This window comes from Oryza glaberrima, chromosome 6, assembly GCF_000147395.1.
Source record: "Oryza glaberrima chromosome 6, OglaRS2, whole genome shotgun sequence".
Classification (NCBI taxonomy): Eukaryota; Viridiplantae; Streptophyta; class Magnoliopsida; order Poales; family Poaceae; genus Oryza; species Oryza glaberrima.
This window is the reverse complement of record NC_068331.1, coordinates 16,640,683-16,661,995: the sequence shown is the minus strand read 5'-3', so window position 1 is coordinate 16,661,995 and position 21,313 is coordinate 16,640,683. Positions and strand designations below refer to the sequence as shown.

The 21,313-nt window shown below is 43.2% G+C and overlaps 1 protein-coding gene across 2 annotated transcripts; it reads left to right on the top strand.

The window, feature by feature from the left end:
* The first annotated feature begins 1,866 nt into the window (after window positions 1-1,866).
* On the top strand, window positions 1,867-15,827 carry LOC127775699 (MADS-box transcription factor 23-like). 2 transcript variants are annotated; one of them, XM_052301986.1, is made up of 8 exons: window positions 1,867-2,232; window positions 6,568-6,643; window positions 14,270-14,331; window positions 14,552-14,651; window positions 14,720-14,761; window positions 15,046-15,129; window positions 15,245-15,386; window positions 15,511-15,827. In XM_052301986.1, exons 1-7 carry the CDS (start codon window positions 2,051-2,053, stop codon window positions 15,383-15,385), a joined length of 687 nt encoding a protein of 228 aa, XP_052157946.1. In that variant the 5' UTR covers window positions 1,867-2,050; the 3' UTR covers window position 15,386; window positions 15,511-15,827. The 2 variants fall into 2 exon arrangements, with proteins under 2 accessions (XP_052157946.1, XP_052157947.1); XM_052301987.1 differs by having other exon boundaries at window positions 15,495-15,827.
* Window positions 15,828-21,313: the final 5,486 nt, after the last annotated feature.

Sequence of the window (21,313 nt, the reverse complement as noted above, 5' to 3'; positions counted from 1 at the left end):
TGAAAGACGAGGATCTGGACTATTTTAAGATTTATAAGACAAAAGTTGAAAATCAACTTGACAAAAAGATAAAAAGACTTAGGTCTGATCGTGGTGGAGAGTTTTTCTCAAACGAGTTTGACTTATTCTGTGAGGAACATGGCATCGTATATGAGAGGATGCCTCCCTATTCTTCCGAGTCTAATGGATTGCTGAAAGGAAAAACCGCACATTGACTTGTTTGTAACTTTTTATATACAAAATTGTTTGAACATCATGGGTGTTATACACTTTTTCTTACCACACTAACAGTGTCAAGACTCAAGATCAGAGAATGCTCAAGTGAGGAGAGAATTGTCGTATACATGCAAGAAGAAGCCATGGCCATTAGGCGTCGGTCTAATTAGTTGAACTGTTGCAAATGATTATTTCAAAAGTCTCATTAACATGCAAAATACACTACTGAAGAAACCATATTTGCTGGGTTGGCCAAAAACTACATTAGTCCCGGTTTGAGTAGGAACCGGGAATAAAGAGTCTCGAACCGGTTAGTGTTTTTTGAGTTACCAACCGGGACTAAAGATCATTTTTAGTCCCGGTTCAAAACATGGAAGGCGGTGTCAGACCCCTTCACTATCTTTAGTCCCAGTTAGTGTTACCAACCGAAACTACAGATATATTTTTAGTCCCGGTTGTTAAAGAACCGGGACTAAAAATCAGCCCCGAGACATGCGCTACATGGCCGGCCACCTCGTCCTCCCCAAGCGCTATAACTCCTCACCTTCCTCGATCCTTCTCCTCACGCACTTTATCTCCTTCTCCTCCTCTCCTCCCCCTCATTCACTAGTCACCCCCATCTCCACCTCCCCTTTCCTCCCATCTCGTACTCCGGCCCCTTCCCCTCTCATCCCCCTCCCGTTCGGCTCCCTTTCGATTGGTGGTGGCGCCCAGGCGGCATACGGTGGCGACCCATGCGAGGGGCGTCGGCCTGCGGCGGCGGTGGCGTGGGGGCGGCGCGAGGGACGTAAGGGTGGCGGCAGCCTCCCCTCCGCCAGATCCAGGAGGGGAGGCGACCGGGGAGATAGGCGGTCGTTCGGCAGCCGCGGCCACGGCCTCCCCTCCGCCGGATCTAGGAGGGGAGGCGGCTGGGCGGCGGCGCCGGAGCGGGCCGGTCGGGCTGCAGCCGTTGGTAGGCGGGAGGGCGGCAGCGGCTTTGGAGTTGATTTGTAGATTTTTTGTGAATTGATTTGTAGATTTTTTTTGTTGATTTTGGGATGATTTTGTGAATGATTTATGGATATTGTGGATGGGCATGTATTATGGATGATTCTGTATGATTTGTGGATAGTTGTGTATGATTAGTGGGGATTTGGGTGTGACGGCGATTGTGGTCGAGGTGCAAACATCATAAAAACAATGGAAATAAAAAGAAAAAAAAATCTTTTAGTCCCGATTGGTAACACGATCATCTCCTTTAGTCCCGGTTGGTGTAAAGATTGGTTATTCACCAACCGGGATTAAAAATCATCTTTAGTATGTCCCAGTTATTTTATAGTCCTGGTTTATAACCTAGGACTAAAAAGTGTTACAAACCGTGACTAAAGACCTCTTCCCCAGCAGTAATTAATAGGATAGTTAAGAGTACATGAACAATAAGTTAAACGGTACCTAACTTTGATTGCCTTCTTTTCATTTGTTTTCCGCTAACAGATGCAGAGGGCTGGTTATGATATTCGAGGACCACATGCACTGCAGTTCTGAGACTCCCAGTGCAATCAATCGTCAGCCATCGAATCGAGGTAGAGGTTTCAAAAGGGGAGTAGCTTCTAAACTCAGGTATTAATAAACAATCTCAAAGGAGAACACAACCCCAGCCACAGCAATAAGAAAGCCTTCATATTGTCTTCTCCGTCCTGCCCTCGATCTATTCCTAGCTTGCAGGTTGTTTCCCTGTCTCTCCCCAGATCTATCTATCCTGTGCAGCTTCCATTCTCAGTTGGTGCCTTAGGTAAATCTCTCCGGCTAGCCGGCGTGTGAGGCGGTGTTGCTGCTAGCTGAGTGAGTCGCCGTGATGGTTCGTGGGAAGACCGTCATCAGCAGGATCGAGAACACGACGAGCCGCCAGGTGACCTTCTCCAAGAGGAGGAGCGGGCTATTCAAGAAGGCCAAGGAGCTGGCCATCCTCTGTGATGCCCAGGTCGGCGTCCTGGTCTTCTCAAGCACTGGCCGTCTCTATGACTACTCCAACTCCAGGTGACGCATCACTTCTATATAATCTATTTCAATATTTGGGTCTCAATATTGCGAATCGATTCCAGGGAAACTTGGTTTTGTGTCATAATCTTTTTAGTTTTCCCTCTTTCTTCTGACAAAACCTAAGATATATATGATTGATCTTGATGGAACTACTCATCACGTTTATTTCTTCCTGGTGTTTCGATCCTGCCAAATGGATAAATCTATCTTTTGTTAGCTTCGTGTAGAGAGTTTTTGTTGGAATTCGTTGGATTGTAGGATCGATATCTCTCTGTTAGTACTTTCCAATTGTAAGAGCATGCAAGGCGCATATGATTACGGTATCTCTGTAGTCTCTCTCCCTCTCTTTCTCAATACTTCTCTCTAGAACGTTGCAAAAACACTCCGAATAATTAGAGTCATACTAGGCATTCAGAAAAACACCACAACTGCAGGCTGCAACACGGAAAACATGCAGAACGCAAAATACAACTGGTAGTTAGCGCTGCTCCTTAAGATTCTAGAAAACCCTTATATCCTGCTGCCTAGTGCGAATCCCCCTCTATAGCAACACATATGTATATGATCAGACGACCAAAACATATAACCCTTCACTCCGGTGCTTTCTACTGGGAGTAGAAAATAATCTAAACCGTTGATCTCAATGGATCCAAGGGTTTAGATCTATTTCTACTACCACCTCATATAACGGTAGTAGAATAGTAGAATCGTGGAAGGGTAATATTGTCTAGGAAAAAATATTTGTGGAGAGGTATAATTGTAATTATGCAGTAACCCTAGCCTCTCTCTCATTCGTTCGGTACTCAGCCAAAGATGGATGCAAGGCTCCCAAATCGAATCTGGAGCCGACGCCGCACGTCTCCTCCCTTCCTTCACACTCGCTGCCATCATCGCCCTTGCCTCGTCCGCCGCCTCCGTCAACCTCGCCGCCGGCCGGAATATCAACGATACAACCAACCCTTACACTGATCGAGACGGTAAAAAAAATATAAATGTCAAATTTGCCTCTAAACTGATTTATTAAAATTACCAACTTACCCTTAATAATAAACGGTTTAGATTAATTCTACTTGTAGTAAAATACTACGAGTAGAGGGCACCGGAGCGTTGCCCAAACATATTTAATCATTGAAGACGTCAGCGATTATAGAATCTTCAATAGATTTTGCCTGATTATTATCCCCTTTTTATCATTTCGTAATTACAGTAATTCTCGCAATCTTACCTATGATCAGTTATTGGGGGATACCGTCTGTTAATTATTATTCAATCTGCTATATGTGCTAAAGCGAGAGTTGTCAGGAAGTGCATACAGGAGTACTAATTAATTTGATATATTTGCATGCGCACTCTGATAAGGGCAACGACTGATATCTGCATGTGAGTGGGTAAGGTATATATTCAAGTGCTGAATAATTTTACGGATTAATTTACCTTTTTATTGCTAAAAAAATCTAACTGCCCTGGTGGTTCTTTTTCCTCACATTTCCTGTTGGTCAAATGAAACATGAAAATAACAGTTCACATGAACTCAGCTTTTCTAGACATGTTATTGAACTGGGTAATTAGCAAGATTATAATAAAAAACGCCAGGACGTTTATCTTGTTGGTGTCCCAATCAACAATCCTAATAAACCCTGACGTTATAACTTTTTTTCAAAACAAATTAACCGCGTATTTTGAAACGCCTCTTCGCTCGTTGCACCATATGGTGTATCCATATATATAGAGTGAGATGTGTTATTCCTAGTTGTCTCTTAATTACTTTGGCTCCTACAAGTACGTCCCTGGAAGAACTCTAAATTTGTCTGCCAGTGCTGGCCATAAACACAGACATGCATGTGGTTTAACCCTGCTGTTTCATGCAGAATATGGTACTCATGTTAGCTAGGACGATGAGAATTTCTCTCTTTGTTCACTTTTGAAAGGTTTATTTTGTTTTCAGACCATCATCTACGTACATTTTTAACATTACCTATGGTTTCTCATAAAATATACCTTCTTCTGACATAAAATATATTTTTAATTGATATAAAACCAATATAGCGTGAACACAGTTTGAAAATTCTTCCTGTTGATCCAATTTTATGGGTAAATATTTATATTAATATTAACAAACAATCGCAGTGTGGTGGTGGAGTCAAGGTGGATGAGTCCATCTACGTATTAGTGTTGAGATCCCAGCACTACAATTACTCTAATGGGTGTTCTCCAGTAGGTATTAGCTAGTGAAGTAAATTATATTAATTTAATTACTACGGGTCTCTTGGATGTGTTTTAAGGGAGCACACTTAGGTGTTTGTACGTACAGTGTGGTGTGGTATACTTAGCTTGTGCTCTTCCATATAATCCAAAATTTTACAAATCCGAGTATTTGTAAAATACGCACACCTTCTACAAAGTGAATTAAGGTAAGACATATCTTATAGCTGAGTACATAGAAAAAAAATCTTTATAGGTGTATATCTTATAATTATTCTAGAAGAGATGTCGTCATACTGCCTATTGTTTGATACATTTCATGGAGTGCGGTGGCGGAGCAAGGAATTTTGTGAAGCCTAGGCAAGACTAAACAAAACGATAAAATCAGTACCCACTTATATAATGTTTATATGCTCATTTTACTGCCAATTGAAGATAAAAACAATTTTCTAACAAAAGCATATAGTTTAGTTTAATATGCATATAATTTTTCACTTGTTGAAAAACTAAATTAATCTTATTATAAAAATGGACGTATATATGCTCATTACCTTTTTTTTTTTTGAATGACTTGCACGAGACGGTGTGAAGTTCTATTTATAGAGCAGGAAAAAATTATAAGATTACAACCCTAAAGGGTCGTAACCAGGAAAAGGAAAAAAAATACCACCACCTACACACCGACAGTGCTAACACACAAGCCCGGGAGAAGGTTAGCACCAGACGGGCCGCTGCTAAGCGTGACCGACCGCCGCTAGACCAACGCTCCACCACCACTCAACCTCTGCCGCCATGTGGGACCACTGCACCAGCGCCCCCCGCCGGCCAGCCTTCGTGCGCCAAAGACCACCAACATCCACCGGCAGCTCCTCCTCACGCCAAGGTCGCCTCCTCCACCGCCGACCACCCCTCTCGTGCCAAGCCAGCCTCCTCCACCGGACGCGCCTCTCGCGCCAATCCGGCCTCCCTCCATCGGTCGCGCCTCTCGCGCCAAGCCGGCCTCCGTCTCCGCCGCTCGCGCCTCTCGCGCCAAGTCGGCCTTCGCTGTCATCGGCTGCGCCTCTCTATGCTAAGCGGGCCTTCGACCCCTCCTCCAAATGCTGCCGCGACGGTTGGATGCGGCCATCTGCCACGCCCCGGACTAGCCGTCCAAGATTGCCATGCCTCCCCCTACCATGGTGACGGTCGCCACCACCGCAGCACCGCCGTCGCCACGAACTCGTCGCCATGACCGCCAGACCTCCGGGCGCTGGATCCGCTGCCGACGCAGCCAGGTTCACCTCACCGCCGCCATCACCTCGCCGCCCTCGCCATCCCCGCCACCAGACATTGCCGCCTGCTGCTGTCCCGCCAGATCCAGGCACGGATCTGGTGGTTTCCTCCGCCGCTGCCAATTCTCGACGCCGCTGCCACCACTACCAGACACCGCCGCCGCATCGCTCAGCCCCGCCGCTGGCTGCCCCACCGCCAGATCCGGCCGGCCAGCATGGATCTGGCCGGTTCCACCACCCCGAGCAAGTCCCCTTCCCATGCCTGAGCACGAGGACGAAGCCCCGCCGTCGCCGTCCTTGTGGCCGCGCGGCTTTGCCGGCGGCCGCTCGGGCGGCGACGAGACAGAGGAGGAGGGAAGGGGAGACAAGTGCCGGCGAGATCGTCGCCTCCCGGTTGCCAGTGGGGGAGGGGCGACACGAGAGGTTTGGTATTAGGTATGTATAATCGACGTGTGTTCGCAACTATATGCTCATTACTTGAGTGGATCATGTCAATCCATTGTGAAGCAGGCAAGTCACCAACCAGTGGCTATGGCCTAATTGCATCATCCAACGTGCTGCAAGGCTAGCTGCCAGTACAGATGCTTCTAGTTATGTTGAAGTCAGAAAATCGACGGATTTTAACACAAGACAATCACTTGATCTAATCGGTGGCGCGCGCGTGGAGCCCGGGCAGCTGCCCGTGCCGCTGATGGAGTGTAAAAAGTGTACCTTATTTTATTTCCTTTTGTTTTCCTGAAACGAGGACATATATGTACATACAACATTACCAAAAAAATGTCTTGTTACTTAATTTTGCCAGCAATATTTTTCCAGAAATAATATTCTAATCCGTTAATATTTTTACCCTGCCTGCCAGCGTGAGATCAGTAATCGAAAGATATCAGCAGATTAAAGATGGTCAGCAACTTATGAGTGCGAGCACCGAGGCAAAGGTATGCTAATATATACATACGTACTCCCTTCATCTAGAAAAAAAAATCAACTATGAACATAATAGCTCCTGTTCAGATTCCTTATAGTAGATTATATCTCATTCTATCCTAGGTTTGGCTTTTTTTAATTTTGACAGAGAGAGTACATTATTTGTGTTATTTGCACTATTGTGAAATTAATAGTCTAGCTTCTGGCGATATCTATGTGACCAAATGTCATTTTAGATAGCACGATTAGTACAAGAAGGTTACATACAAGCACTACTACCACTGGTGGAGAAAGCCTTTTTACTCCCGGTTGGTAACCTCCCTATAGTCCCGGTTTTCCAACCGGGAGTACAAATCCAGAACTAAAGATCGCTATCTTTATTCCCTGTTTAAATACCCGGGACTAAAAATAGATCTTTAGTCCCGGTTGGTGTTCCCTCTCTTTAGTCCCGGTTGGTGTTACAAACCGGGACTAAAGAGAGGGTAGCGGCAGTGCAGTGCGGATGATCTTTTTTTTTTTCTTCTAGTTAATCCATATTTTCTCCCGAATCTAGTGCCATGTATATCCCCAAATCCCCAATTCAAAGTAACATCCCAAATCTTGAGTTCCTTATACACACAAATCAAATACATCACAAATTCTAAAAAAATACAAGCAAATCAAATACATCACAAATCCTAAAAAATACACCGAAATCAAATACATCACAGATTCATCTCAGATCTATCCTAAAATTATACATCTCAATCAATCACAAATTATTAAAAAAAAAACGTCGGCTGGCAGTCGAGAGGGTATGGCCGCTGCCAGGAGAGCCCCCGCCGGCCGCCGCCACGCACGGCTGGCACCTCCGGCCGCCTACCCGCCCGCCATGGCCGCCACCGGGCGCGCCCCCGCCGGCCGCCGCCGCGCGCGCCCCCGCCGGCCACCGCCGCGCGCGGCTGGCACCTCCGGCCGCCTACCCGCCCGCCATGGCCGCCACCGGGCGCGCCCCCGCCGGCCGCCGCCGCGCGCGCCCCCGCCGGCCACCGCCGCGCGCGGCCAGCACCTCCGGCCGCCTGCCTCCATGGTTGCCACCGGGCGCGGCCCCGCCGGCCACCTGCCGGCCGCCACCGCCTGCCACGGCCGCCGCCGCCGCGGCCCCGCTGGCCGTCGCCGCGCGCGGCACTACCGCCGCCCGCCACGGCCGCCGCCGCCGCGGCCCCGCCGGCCGCCGGCCGGATGGGAAGAGAGGAGGGGAGGAGAGGGGAGGAGGAAGGGGAGGAGGGGAGGAGGAGAGGATAAGTTTGAGGAAGAGGATAAGTGTGAGGAAGGGGAAGGGATCTGTACGTGTGAGATGTTGTTGTGATTGTAGATGAGAGGATAAGGAAGAGGGAGTATATACTACGTATTAAATTTTAGTCTCGGTTGGTATTACTAACCGGGACTAAAGATAATATTGATCTTTAGTCCCTGTTAGTAATACCAACCGGGACTATAAAGATGATCTTTAGTCCCGATTGGTGATCCTCGGCCCCCTGACATCCTACTGACAGGGAATGAACCGGGACTAAAGATGATTTTTAGTCCCGGTTGGTAACACCAACCGGGATTAAAAATCATAAAATAGCTGTGGGGTTTTTAACCGGGACTAAAAATCATCTTTAGTCCCGGTTCTTTTTGGAACTGGGACTATTGTGGTTTTGGGTCGACCCAGCAAAGATTGTTTTTCTAGTAGGGTACACAAGCGATTTTTGACATGACCCTTTTAGATTGCAAATAGACCGTAACTAGCAATGTTTGCAGCAAAAAAAAAAAGACATCTGTTTTCACATATAGCTCCTTAAAAGACCCACATACAAAAATCAATTTTCGCAAATGGATCTCTTAAGGGGCCACATCCAAAATGAGCTTATTCTCGTAGGCAGCCTCTTAAGACAATGGGCGGGCAGGAGAGGGCGGCACGGGCGACCTTGGGTAGCCGGCGGAATGGCGGGCAGCGGGCGGGTTCTGCCTCCGCCGGCCCTGCGATGGTCATTTCCGCTACCAACGTCTTCTAGGGTTAGGGTTTCGGAATTTTTTTATTTTTAATTTTCATACGGACGACATAAGCACCCGCACGTGAAAAATTCAATTTTCGTGTGTGGGTGCGCCACCCACATGAAAAAGAGTGATTTCACAAACAACTGGGTGCGTGCAGGCCACCCAGCTGCCTACGAAAATCGGATTTAACGGTATAGAAAAATGTGTTTTTAAGTAGTGATGGCTCATAGTTCGCACTACAGTTTGAGAACAAATTGATCAGTCATTATGAAGCTCTGCAAAACAGCCATTTAGACATCAACCCACTTAATTACTTCTATAATAATTTTGTGTAGTATAGTTAGAGAATATTTATGTGGGGTTAATTTATATATACTAGCTTCAATTTATCTAATTATCCATTGAGATTTCGGGTGCTAACGGGTCAAGTGGGATTTGGTTTCTTGGGCTGGTTTTCAATTTGGGTTCACCTTAATCGGTTGAATTGCACGGACAAAACTAATGCGCGAAGGCATGATTTGAATTGATTTTGTTTTTATTTGGTTGTAGCAAATGTTTTGCCTAAATGGTTTTAGCCCAAGTTAACAAGGGTAAAATTGTCTTTTGCAAAGTTTTATCTCTCCTTTAGAAAGTGATATATTAAAATAATGGATTTAGTCTCTTTTGGCGAGAGAATCACAAAGCTAGAATATCATATGGCAAAACCATAAAACTAAAGTGTCCTATAACAAATACCACAAAGCAAGAATGTCTTCACCCCTACCAGGCCATCGACTGAAGATTTTCCAACTGACACCCTATCAAAAACTGCCTAGCAACTTTCGGTCTATTAATAACAATCACTGCTATGTAAATGCTTTTCCCAAATGACCACAATCCACTTTCACACGCTGACCGACTTACCACCCAGAACAAGGTGCCTGTAAAAACCAAAATTTTCTTAGGTACCACAACCGCACGCAAAAACATATTTTCGTAGGTGGGCACATCCCGATTACAACAAGATTTCTGATGAAAAAATATAAATTTGAAAAAACATTCCAGGAACCCTAGCACAATCCCAGCTAAAATAAATTGCCGCCACGGACGGCCATCGCTCACGTATCCGACCTCCCCGCCACCGGATCCACATGTCGCCAAGGTCTCCGCTGTCGGATCCACCATAACTGAGGTCCCAGCATCGGACCCACCGTTACCAAGGTCCCCTCCGTCGTATCCGCCATCAATGAGGTCCCTGCTACTGGATCCATCATCGCCGAGCTTCTCAATGTTGCTCCCGCACGTGCCTGCTGCTGCCGCCTAAAGCCTGACATGTCGCCACCTGTACCACCCCACGGAGTTGCCATCACCGCCCAAAGCAAGCCGCCTCTGCAACTGTCGCGCGCCGGAAAGTGGGAGAGGTGAGGCAAGGGGATGGGATACAGGGGGAGGGGAACTCCCTTGGCTGTCGCGAGGTTTGCTACCGGGAGGGGAAGTCCCTTGGCTGTCGCGAGGTTTGCTACCCTTTCGAAAGAGGAGAGGAGATGAGCACTCCACAGCGAGTACCCTGACTTTTTCCTCTCTTTCACGGTAACAATCAGCAACCAATAATATATATGACTATATATCTCTTGTTTAGATAATCTGAGCAGTAAATAAGTCTTGAATAAAATGAGCAGAATCACAAGCACTGACAGTATGAGATCAAAACAGTGCAGACGTTGCAAATTAAAATATATACGAGGGCCAAATAGATGGTAGCACAAAGTAGAAATCAATCTGATTAAATAGATATCAGCTAATTAATTAACAACCAGAAACCGTAAATACTAGTAGATGATCTCCTGTACTCGTGTATCAATTAATACACGATCAGAAAGGGTTTGGATCCCAAAAGGAACCAATCGAGGAATTCAGCCAGAGAATCTATCATCAGCGCCACGCGTGTTATCCGATTCACCTTGATTGTGGCAGTAGCAAAACTCACTTTAATCAGATTGGAGCGCTTAGAGAAAACCGTAGAACACCAAGACGTGAAAACCAATCGCATCTGTAATTACATGATCACTTGGCCTATTTATATGCACGCAGGCATACTGGACTTAGACCGCTAATCGAGGACCATGCGCATCACCGCATGCGCTCCAAGGCTTGTGAGATCAAGGCTCAAACAAATCAGAGTAAATTAATCTAATTAATCCAACTAGGCAATGATATGGCTAATGATAGTAATTAGCTATAAGACCTAATACGAGCTTACACTTGATTGAATATCCACTACTACTAAAAAAAATTTTCATGGAGGTCATTTTAGGTTTTCCACCACAAGCCAATGAAAACCAAGATCTTCGCTGCCGATTATCGATCACCAGCGATAAGGCTGTCGTCTTAAGCCAGTCGCCAGCAAAGATCCATTTTAGCTGGCGGTTGTCTTACACCGATAGCCAGCGATAATTCATTTTTACTGGCGGCTGTGTTATACTGGCCGCCAGAGATAAAAAAACCCACATAGCTGCCGTCTAGCCGCCAGCAAAAATGAATATACCCACGTGCTGCTACCCTGTATTCCCAAATCCAAATCCCCAAATCTCATACCCCAAATCCACAACAAGCACAAATTCCGCAAAAATGCAATCACAGATTCCAAATCCACAAATTAACACAAAAATTTCACATTGCAGCACAAATTCTACAAGTTCCACATCACAGATCAAGCACAAAAAATTTACATCACAAAGATTAAGAGGTGAGACATCAAAGATCGAGCACAAAAAGTTTACATCACGAAGATTAAGAGGCGAGGATGGATTTGTTGCTCCCGAGGGAGGGCGTGGATGGCCGGCGGCGGATCCGCTCTCCCGGGGCTCGCCTGCGCCGGCTCTACTCCCCACTGCCCCTCCCACACGCCGGTGCTGCTGAGCACCGCAACTGCCCCCTCCCCCGTGCCACTCCCAAGGACCGGCGGCGGCGGATCTGCCCTCCCAAGGCTCGCCGGAGCTAGATCAACCTCACCGCTAAGAACCGCCGCCACCCTCTTCCCCGTGCCACTGCCGCACCTCCTTCCCCCGCCGCCGCCTCCTTCCCCACACAGCGGTGGGGAGTGAAGGGAGGCTAGCGGCGGTGGAGAGAGAAGGGAGGCTAGCGGCCGTGGAGAGAGAAGGGAGGAGGGAGAGAGGCGGAGGGACCGTGCACCGCGGCGCGCTCGCCTTCCGTCGCCGCCACACGCCGCTGTTGGAGCGCCGCGCCCCGCCGCCCGAGAAACGCCGCCGGAGCAACCGCCGCTGCCTGTTGGAAGGGAGTAGGAGAGGGTGCTGGTGGATCTGGAGGGAGGAGGGAGGAACGACTGGTGGGTGGCGATTTTTAAATGGGCGGAGATATTTTTAAGAGCATGATTTTTTTCGCTGGTGGTAGGATAAGAAGCCCGCCAGAAAAAATAGGGTTATTTTGCAAGCAGATTTCTTAAGCAACCGCCAGCAAAAACAAATTTTCACTGGCGGTCCTAAACTCACCGCTAGTGAAAATGGATTTTCCCTAGCGGTCGTAAACCCTCTATCCCACGTTAGAATTTCACAACTTGATTTCTAATATGACTGCCAGAAAAAAAAAAGGTAAGATCATTCCCTTCACGAGTCTGTTCCCTACTCCGCCAAATACGGATACGCCTCCTACCGCCATAAAAAATCGTTTTTTATAGAAATAATAAGTGGTTACTGATACCAAGGTAAGAAATAAATATGATCCAAAGCTATGCCGGCTAGACCTCAAGCATGGAGCTAATTTTAATTACTCGATTCAGCTCCAATTATTTATTATGATAATTTTCCGTTTTATTTTGCTTTGCAAAAATGGGCATATAGAACCAACGACAAAAGATATAAGTGCCTTGCTCACACTAAGACAGGTGATGAGGGGGAAGGGATGCTGGAGCAAAGGAGAGGAGGAGGGTCAAGAGGAGAAGATAAAAATTAAGGAGAGGATGGAGGAGAGAAAAAGGTGCAGGTGCAGGGAAAACGAGTGGTGTTAGGACGTGCAAGGCTCGCACGCCTTAGTTTCGTGCAAAGTATTAATTAAATGGCTGTCTTGAAGAATGATTTTCACAGGCGAGAGGCCTGCAAAAGTCGTTTTTTTCACAAGAACAGCCCTCATAAATTTTCGCTGGTGAGTCTGTTTGCAAAAATCCATTTTTCAGGTAGTGAGTTCTATACTGTTGTCTATTTTAGAGTAATGGTGTACTTGATGTTGAAAAAGGGTAAATACTGGTCAAAGGAGGAATGAAAAGCGATTAACTTCTTGATTTCCTTAGTGACTTGGGAGATTTGAAAGTATTGTAACAACTGTGTTATCAACAGCATCATTTGTAAAGTTGCGAGGGTCTTGCAAGGGGTAGAGAATGGGGGCAACCTTTAGTATTTCGCAGGAGCTTCTGCCTGCCAAAAACTTCTTAGTGGCATTGCTTTGGGTTTGTGTGTGTTTAGGTGGGATGGTTTTTTTTCTCTCCCATTTGTTGTAAATATTTTTACTTTGGTTTCTTTTCCTTAATGAAACGAATCGCATTTCTCCTGCGTTTTCGAGAAAAAGAAATGGTAAAATAAAAGGAGAAGTGAATATCAATAGTTCATGGACTAAGTGAAAAGTATCAGTAGTTTGTATTGAGATAAGTGTAACTATTTTTTCTTATCGATGATGACTTATCTCATTTCAGCGTATCTAGAGAAAGTAGTTTCTGCACATCTGATACCCACGCCATAGGTATATTTCTAGCTCATTTCAGGTAAACAGATTTTTACCTGACTGGAGGTCATAATAGGAAAGTAGATTTTCACCATATGAATATGGAGATAGCAGCATACCGGTAGTCAACGGTGGCTTGTGCAGACATCGGTCTGGCACTGTGCTTCCTATTCTTCTTCTTCAGGACTACCCAAGTAAGTTGAGTTCATATAGTTTGGAGCAAGATGCTACGTGATGTAACAGGATTAAGGTTTTCTCCCATATGAGAGATGTATCTTACCTCTCCATAAAGAGATCATAAAAACTAGTCTTATACATTATGATATATATATAGTATACTAATATAATTTATATCTTGTTGACTTTTTTCTTGAGTTTTATGAGGTGGATGGTTTCAATCTTTGTTTGGAGGTATATACCTCCTAACTAATTAACATTATGCGTACCTCTCTATACCTCACGAGGACCGCAATTCTCTCGCTATTGTCAGTTATAAACTTGTATTCTAGCTGGTTCAGTTATATAACACTCCAAGGACCATGGTTGGCAGAAAACCTTATTAATAAAAAGCCACTGCTGGAGTTAAGTTTTGCCTACTGTCAGCCATTAGGTGAAACTTTTGATAATATGACTAGCCAGTAGTTATTTAATTAAGTGGATATTTATCATCGGCCACAGTTGGTCGACCATTTATCTATAGTGTGGCATATTTTCTTACACCGTCAGAAATTAGATGTGCTAGAACATGCCAGTTCATTTAGTTTCCGAAGAATATTACCACACGATATAGTTATCTCTAATGGTTAATTGTAAGCAATCGCACACTCTTCTACTATACATTGACACTAATGTCACTAGATATATTTGTATTAACTATTGCTTTCCTACTTCTCATATGCTAATAGTTCTGGCAAGCAGAGGCGGAACGTTTAAAACAGCAACTGCATAACTTAGAAGGAAGTCAAAGGTATGACCATCATTCAAGTAAAACATAATTAAATTAGTTGGCTTATATAAATCACCATCACTAGAGAAAAGCTTATTTTGTTTGCAACTGCAATATTCACAAATCACACATGAAGTATGTGCAAGAATAATATAGTTTTTTTTCTACTGTAAGAATAATATAGTTGTACTTGCCCAATTACCATGGGAGTGATATGCATCATGCATGTAAGCTACTGCAGGCAGTTGTTGGCACATGATCTCTCTGGCCTTGAATGGAATGACCTGAAGAGTCTAGAAAATCAACTGGAGACGAGCTTGCATAACGTTCGTCTAAAGAAGGTAATACTAACTCTTTCTCTATGAATCGAGAGATGAACAAATGGTGGTGCGTCTAACACCTTTTGCAGGACAAAATCATGGTCGAACAAATTCAAGAATTGAGAAAGAAGGTTAGTCACCAACTATTATTTTTACTATCATATATCCAACAGAAAAGGGAAATGATATGCGTACTATTTTTTTTTTTGCAAACAGTTTATAAAACTGATATGACACATTGTTGGTTGAATCTTCATTTTTTATAACTTCCTGTTGGCTCAATCAAACAGCTTAGATTTTTGTTAGTAAAAAGTTTTTAGTACGTACTCGATGGAAAATTAGTTCTGTAATATATCAACACGAGGAATAATACGTTCTAATATCATCTTAACTTAGCCCCTTTTTTCAATTATAGGAGAACATCATGCACCGAGAAAACATGGAACTCCACAGTGAGTTCAACATGATCCGTCAAGATAGTGTGAATTTCCAGCGAAAGGTACTTAATTAAGAACAAAGCATATATATTTCATATTCTGTTCGTGTTCCACAATGTGAGGTACTATATATAAGAATATGATTTGTTATTAATATTATTTCTTTCAATGTATCAGGTTTATGGAAAACAAGATGTAAATGGAGGACAGGGAAGTTCTGTTACTCAGAACACCAATACTCCGGATGATGCAGACGAAATTCGTCTTGAGCTAAGCCAACCACAGGTTCCGGATGAGAAACCAGAAGCAGCAGCATAAGGTGATTAATTTTGTTCCTCCTGACTGCAACATTTTCTAGTTGTCGCTTATGCTGATATTTTAGTACTCACTAAAAAAATCAACAATACTTTGTTTGGATTTAATAAAGGTCAAAACTTTCCCAGGAAGAGCGCTTGATAAATAAGAGGTTGGCCATGACGTACTTGTCACAAGTCAAAATTCCGTGAAACAATTGGATGAAAAGTATTGTGTTTGCGCACTATATATCTGAGCTATAATGTATTTGTCATGCCGACATTCGTTGTGGGAGTTGTAGTTTGTATTGTGTATTTTGTAGTTGGCAAAGACAATAGTCCTAGGATCAAAACATTAAGAGTGTATTGCACCTTGAGCCACCTTTTCTTACCATTGTTGCAATTTGGACTATGTTAAACCTAACTTTTCACTTTGGGTCAGGTATCTTTACACGATGTTTCAATTTAACTCCCTTCTTCTTCCTCCAACTGGATCTCTTCCTCCTCTCTTTCGTTCAATTTCTATAGTCTTCCAAAGAATTTAAAGGGTAGTGTGCATTTTCAATCACCGGCTAGCTAGTACTTGTGGCTTAATTCTAAGGACAGCAGAGGGTGCACAACAAGTATTCTTGCTGGTAGCAACTACCATTCGAAGAAGCTGGCCGGCAACGAGCCAACATCATGACAGACACATGCTGCTACTTGCTGAACTGACAATAAGAACTAAGCTATGACAATAAGAACTAAGCTAAGTACGTAGCAGGCAGCCACGCTCAAGCTCGACCTCCGCTAGTGCTACATGTTGTGTTGCGCTAAATTTCCACGTGCGCCGCTCAGGCTCCACCTTCGCCCATGCCACCTGCATTTGAGCTTGAGCTCAGCTTCGACATGTCGGTGCACTGTGAAGGGTTTCGCTTCTGACCTTCCCGTGCAGCACTCCTGATTGAGAAAAAGACCTTGGGTTGTACGGAGAAAAGAGAGGAAGAAAGAGAGCCCAAGGAAAAAGAAGAGAGTCTAAATTGAAACTCGTGTAAAAAAAACCTGGTCCAAAGTGAAAAGTTTTATTTACCTTGGTCCAATTTGCAGCACTGATAAGAAAAAGGAAAAAAGAAATTAAAATATACTTTTTTCCACTGATTTTACATAAATACACAAGTTTAGGAAGAAATGGCAAAAACATACCATTCTCGCATAATAAAAGTGTGAGACCGCGCGCTCTCGCGTGGTAGGTACGCGACACTGCGGTCTCGCGCCACGAGATCGTGTGACCTCGCACGGTAAGTAAGCGAGACTGCACGAACTCGCGCGATTAATGGATCAATTAGCGTCATTAACAATTAATTACTCTGCCCATTTCAGGTTATTTGACGACTTTGGTGAAAGTCAATCTGCTTTAAGTTTGTCTAAGTTTATAGAAAAAAGTAGTAACATTTCAACCCAAAATAAATTTATTATGAAAATATATTCAATTATTGATTTGATGAAACTAATTTATTATTATAAATATTACTATATTTGTCTATAAACTTAGTCAAATTTGAAATAGTTTGATTTTGATCAAAGTCAAAACGTCTTATAACCTGAAACGGAGGGAGTAATTAATTAATATTTATTTAACTAGCATCATTAGTACTTAATTAATCCTTCATTAATATTGTTAATTGTGTCATTAGCATCATTCCGGCCGGTGTTGCTCGAGGAACGAGCGAGACCGAGGCCTTCTCGTTGCGGGAACAACCGAGACCAAGCGGTCTAGCATTCTCACCCTGCGGGACCGCTTTGGTCTTGCGATTTCTCATTGCTGAATCGCGACAACGGTCTATTCGTGCAAATTCATTAGAATCTCATATATTTCTGAGAAAAAAAATTTGAAAACTAAAATAGTATCATTTCAATTTTTTTCTAAAAAAATAGCCTAAGATGGAATTTACTCAAACATTAATAAATTTGCTTGTTCCATCTCATGTGAATTTAGGATTGTATTCTGTAATACTTCAGAATACACGCAGGAAATCATTCTTGCTTCGGTTGGCAAAACAGGAGAAAATAAGTAGTAAAAGTGAAGTACCATATATTGCTTCGGTTGGCAAAGCCTCCCATTCCAAGAAATACCATTAAGCAACACAATTTCTACACAATGCCATCGTACAAAGCCAACTTGACGTAAAAATGTCATCGCTATCAGTGTTCCGTTCATTCCACTTCATTAGCCTACGCAAAAAGACCATGTCACTCTGAGAGTTAATTTTAAACTTTGCCAAGACCATTTTGGGATAATTTAGTTCAATTTATCTAGATTTTGCAGATGGATTTTCATAGACTTGATAAAATAATGAAGAAATAAAATAATTTTGGATAACTTTTTTCATTACACATCAGCCATGGAAAAGCAAAGAAAGAGGAATAAATTGTAACTGGACTATGGCATAGTAATCACCGATATCTAATGACTAACGGTGCAAGTGGACAAGCCCACGAACCTTCTTATAGCACAAATAAATGGGTCATCCTATAGGTGGGTTCGCGAGCTGGCCTGCTTGCACACCTACTAACGAGCATCCTACATTCTTCATTGTTAATCAAAATTTGTGTGATTTTGCTACCCTGGAGAATGAGCGACGGCCACAAACTTGTCCTTTCTTAAAATTATCCCCTCATTTCTCTTACCTAGGGATGGCAACGGGGCGGGTCGGGTGGGTTGGGCTGGAACGACACCTCCCCCGACCCCTGACTTCTCCACCCGGCCCTGAGTAGAGATGCGGGGCCAAATTAAACCCCATCCCCGACCTCTCCGGGGTCCTACAACCTGACCGAGGCCCCAAATTGAGTAGCCTTTCCATCAATCAACACAAAAAATACAAGATAATCATCAATTCAGCAAGAACAAAGGTTGAACATAATTGACATATCATCAAAAATAGCATCAATACTTGAATAGCATCCTAAAAAGTCCAGCAAGAATACAATCACACAAATATTTTCATGATCCATCATTCCATCAATTAACTGAATGCATGCAGCATGCATGACCACAAGGCAGAAATACTTTTTCAGTAGTGAGCCAAGACAGTAGCAATTCACACTTCATTTCATTCAATACACAGCAATTCACCAAGACAGTAGCAACCTCCAAAGAGGCACTCAAGTAGACACTTATAATCAAAAGGATCACAATTAACACATGACACATCCAAGCAAGCAAAGTCACAGCCTCACAGTCTTAATAGGCTATTACACTGCCAACATAACAAAATATATAGGTAGATAGATAGTTTGCAATTCCAGCCCATCCTTCACTGTCCTTCGCTTTTGAAATCTCCATTGCTCAAACTTCAGTGACAGTAGATGCATCATCCTCGTTGACGGGCGTTCTCGACCAATTTCGACCGTTAATATTATCTAATTATTGAAGACTACTATGCTTGGAATGCATAATTTCCAAATAAAATATCTACTTACACTATGTGCTTTGCTACTAACATAAATGCAGGAGAAGCATTCATAAATGGAGGAGAATCGATGGAACATAACCATACAATTAATCGAAATCTGTCAAGAGGCAGACTTACGGGTGTATGGGCCTCTAAATACATTAAAATAATATCAATTGGGCCCAACGACTACACTACTAGGCTAAGGAATCAATAGGGAGTACACCTGCCGAGTTGTGGGCTGATTAGGCCAACCCAGGGTTCGGTCGAACCAGCAGCTAGACCAATTAGCCCAGTTTTTCACCAGTTGGTAGTTTTCAGTGTCACAAGGCGGTTATGACCGGTTCTACCTGAAGAACCGTCGCTGGACACTTGGCACGAGGAGGTGAAGCAAGAGGAAATATGTTCATGGGAACTTTGAGCATCTCTACACTCCCAAGGCACCTCATGGCCTATAAATACCCCTCATCTCACTCCATTCTCCATAGACTTAAGAAGAAGATAGCTCTCTCAAGTTTAGTAGTATTCTAGTGCTAGTTGAGTAGGAATTAGAATAGTTTTCTTAGTCCTCGAGTCTTCGGGAGATTTCGGGTATGGATATAGTTGTGTAGCTAGCTTACCAGAGAGCTACAGTGGTGTAGGTTTAATGTCCGATTATTCGGTTGCTCTATGTCATTCCAGGGGATATAGAGTAGTATTTAATAATGAAGGCGTGGTGTCTAAATTATTAAGTTTCATTATCCGGGCATATATGCTGCGGGATAGTAGAGATGGGCCGCTGATGGTGACAGCTCAGTACAGGTATTCTTCCACGTTAGTATATATTCCTAAGACAATTTCTTGGGGAGGATACTCCTTCGTATTTAGCCCCGGTTGTATGGCCATGACGGGTTGTCGTAAGGGACTCAACAATCAGGGGTGGTCTCTCAAAACACCAGGAGGGCATTGTTAGGGGGTATTGGTTGCATGACTGTATATTAGCAAGTGTAGACTAAAGATGTTTGTATATTAGAAGTATAGGAATGAATTCTTTTCTTAATTTTTCTCCACTTAGCTTAAATCAATTTTTAGTAAGAGTATCTTAGTTCTTTCTTCTGTATGTCACCTTTATCCTAACCTTTGAATTACTTAACCCTTGCATAAACTTTGATGTATACAAGTAATATATAAATTATTAGCATAATTATCCTTATCATATCTTCCCTTGGGATTAAATAAATATGATACCTTACAATACTTCCGGGTGTAATGCTACAAAAGTATATCTGTGCGCTTCTGGATTATATCTGTAACCATTAATATACCAAGGAGTATTTCCGTGCCAATGCTAGGAATCATATTTCTAGTAATGCCGTTAAGAAATACCAACACTCCTGAAATCAAAATTAGAGTGACCATATGTATGTTATAATAGTAGAAACAATAAAGTGTGAGTGTGGACATACCGGTTCTGATTCATCCTCAACGACCATGTTGAATGCATTGGTCTTGTTAGCAAATTCAGCTAATGGCAAAGAATGTGATTTGCAATTAGGTGAAAAGAAAGACACATGACATGACAAATTGAAAGATAAAAAAGTAAAAAGATGAAATTACCTAACATGTTTGCACGACCTCATGCTTGCACACACGTAAGAGTCTCCACAAATTCAGGTTTAAGCTAATTTAGATTTGACTAATCAACCTCCCACTAGTACTAAATGTTGATTAAGATGCTACTGTTGTAATAGGGATTGCCATAATGTCTCGAGCCATCTGTTGAAAAGTTGGATACCTAATACCCTAAAAATCTCCACCAAATGATAATATCAAAATCTTGCGTCCTAGGCAGCAGTTTCTCATCCAAATACAAATCTAACTCAGTGCGAAGCAATGAGGAAGAGGCAATTGGTTCTCCAGACATATATGGATCAAATATATTAAACACCTCATCAGATCCATATTTCTCATCCAAATACAAATCTAACCCAGTGCAAAGCAATGAGGAAGAGGCAATTGGTTCTCCAGACATATACGGATCAAATATATTAAACACCTCATCAGATCCTTATGGAGGGATAACACTACTAGAAGACACATTGACTCTATCTGAAGTTCCAACACCCTCTTCCACATGATTTTGGTATTGTTGCACTAATTTAGACAAATCTTATTATCTTATTTCACCTCATTAACTATTCCTAGTGCCAACTCTTCTCCATAGATTTGTATAAGCGTAGCAAACAACATATAAAGTTTATATCTATGGTCCAAAACACGCAATAGCCAAAATACCATACACATCCTTCCAGTATTTCTCATATTTTGCTGAGATGAAAGTGGTCATTTTTGTAATGTTTGGATCATCACTAGTTGACCATTTTTTCATACCTAAATAAATAGCACAAACCTTAGGAAAGAACATATTTGCAGTAACATACTTACCACCAGAAAAAGCCTCAGTTGCATCATAAAATATCTTCAACCTATCACAAAAGCACCCTAGCAAACTTTCAATCATCATTTGATGGACAAAAGGAGTA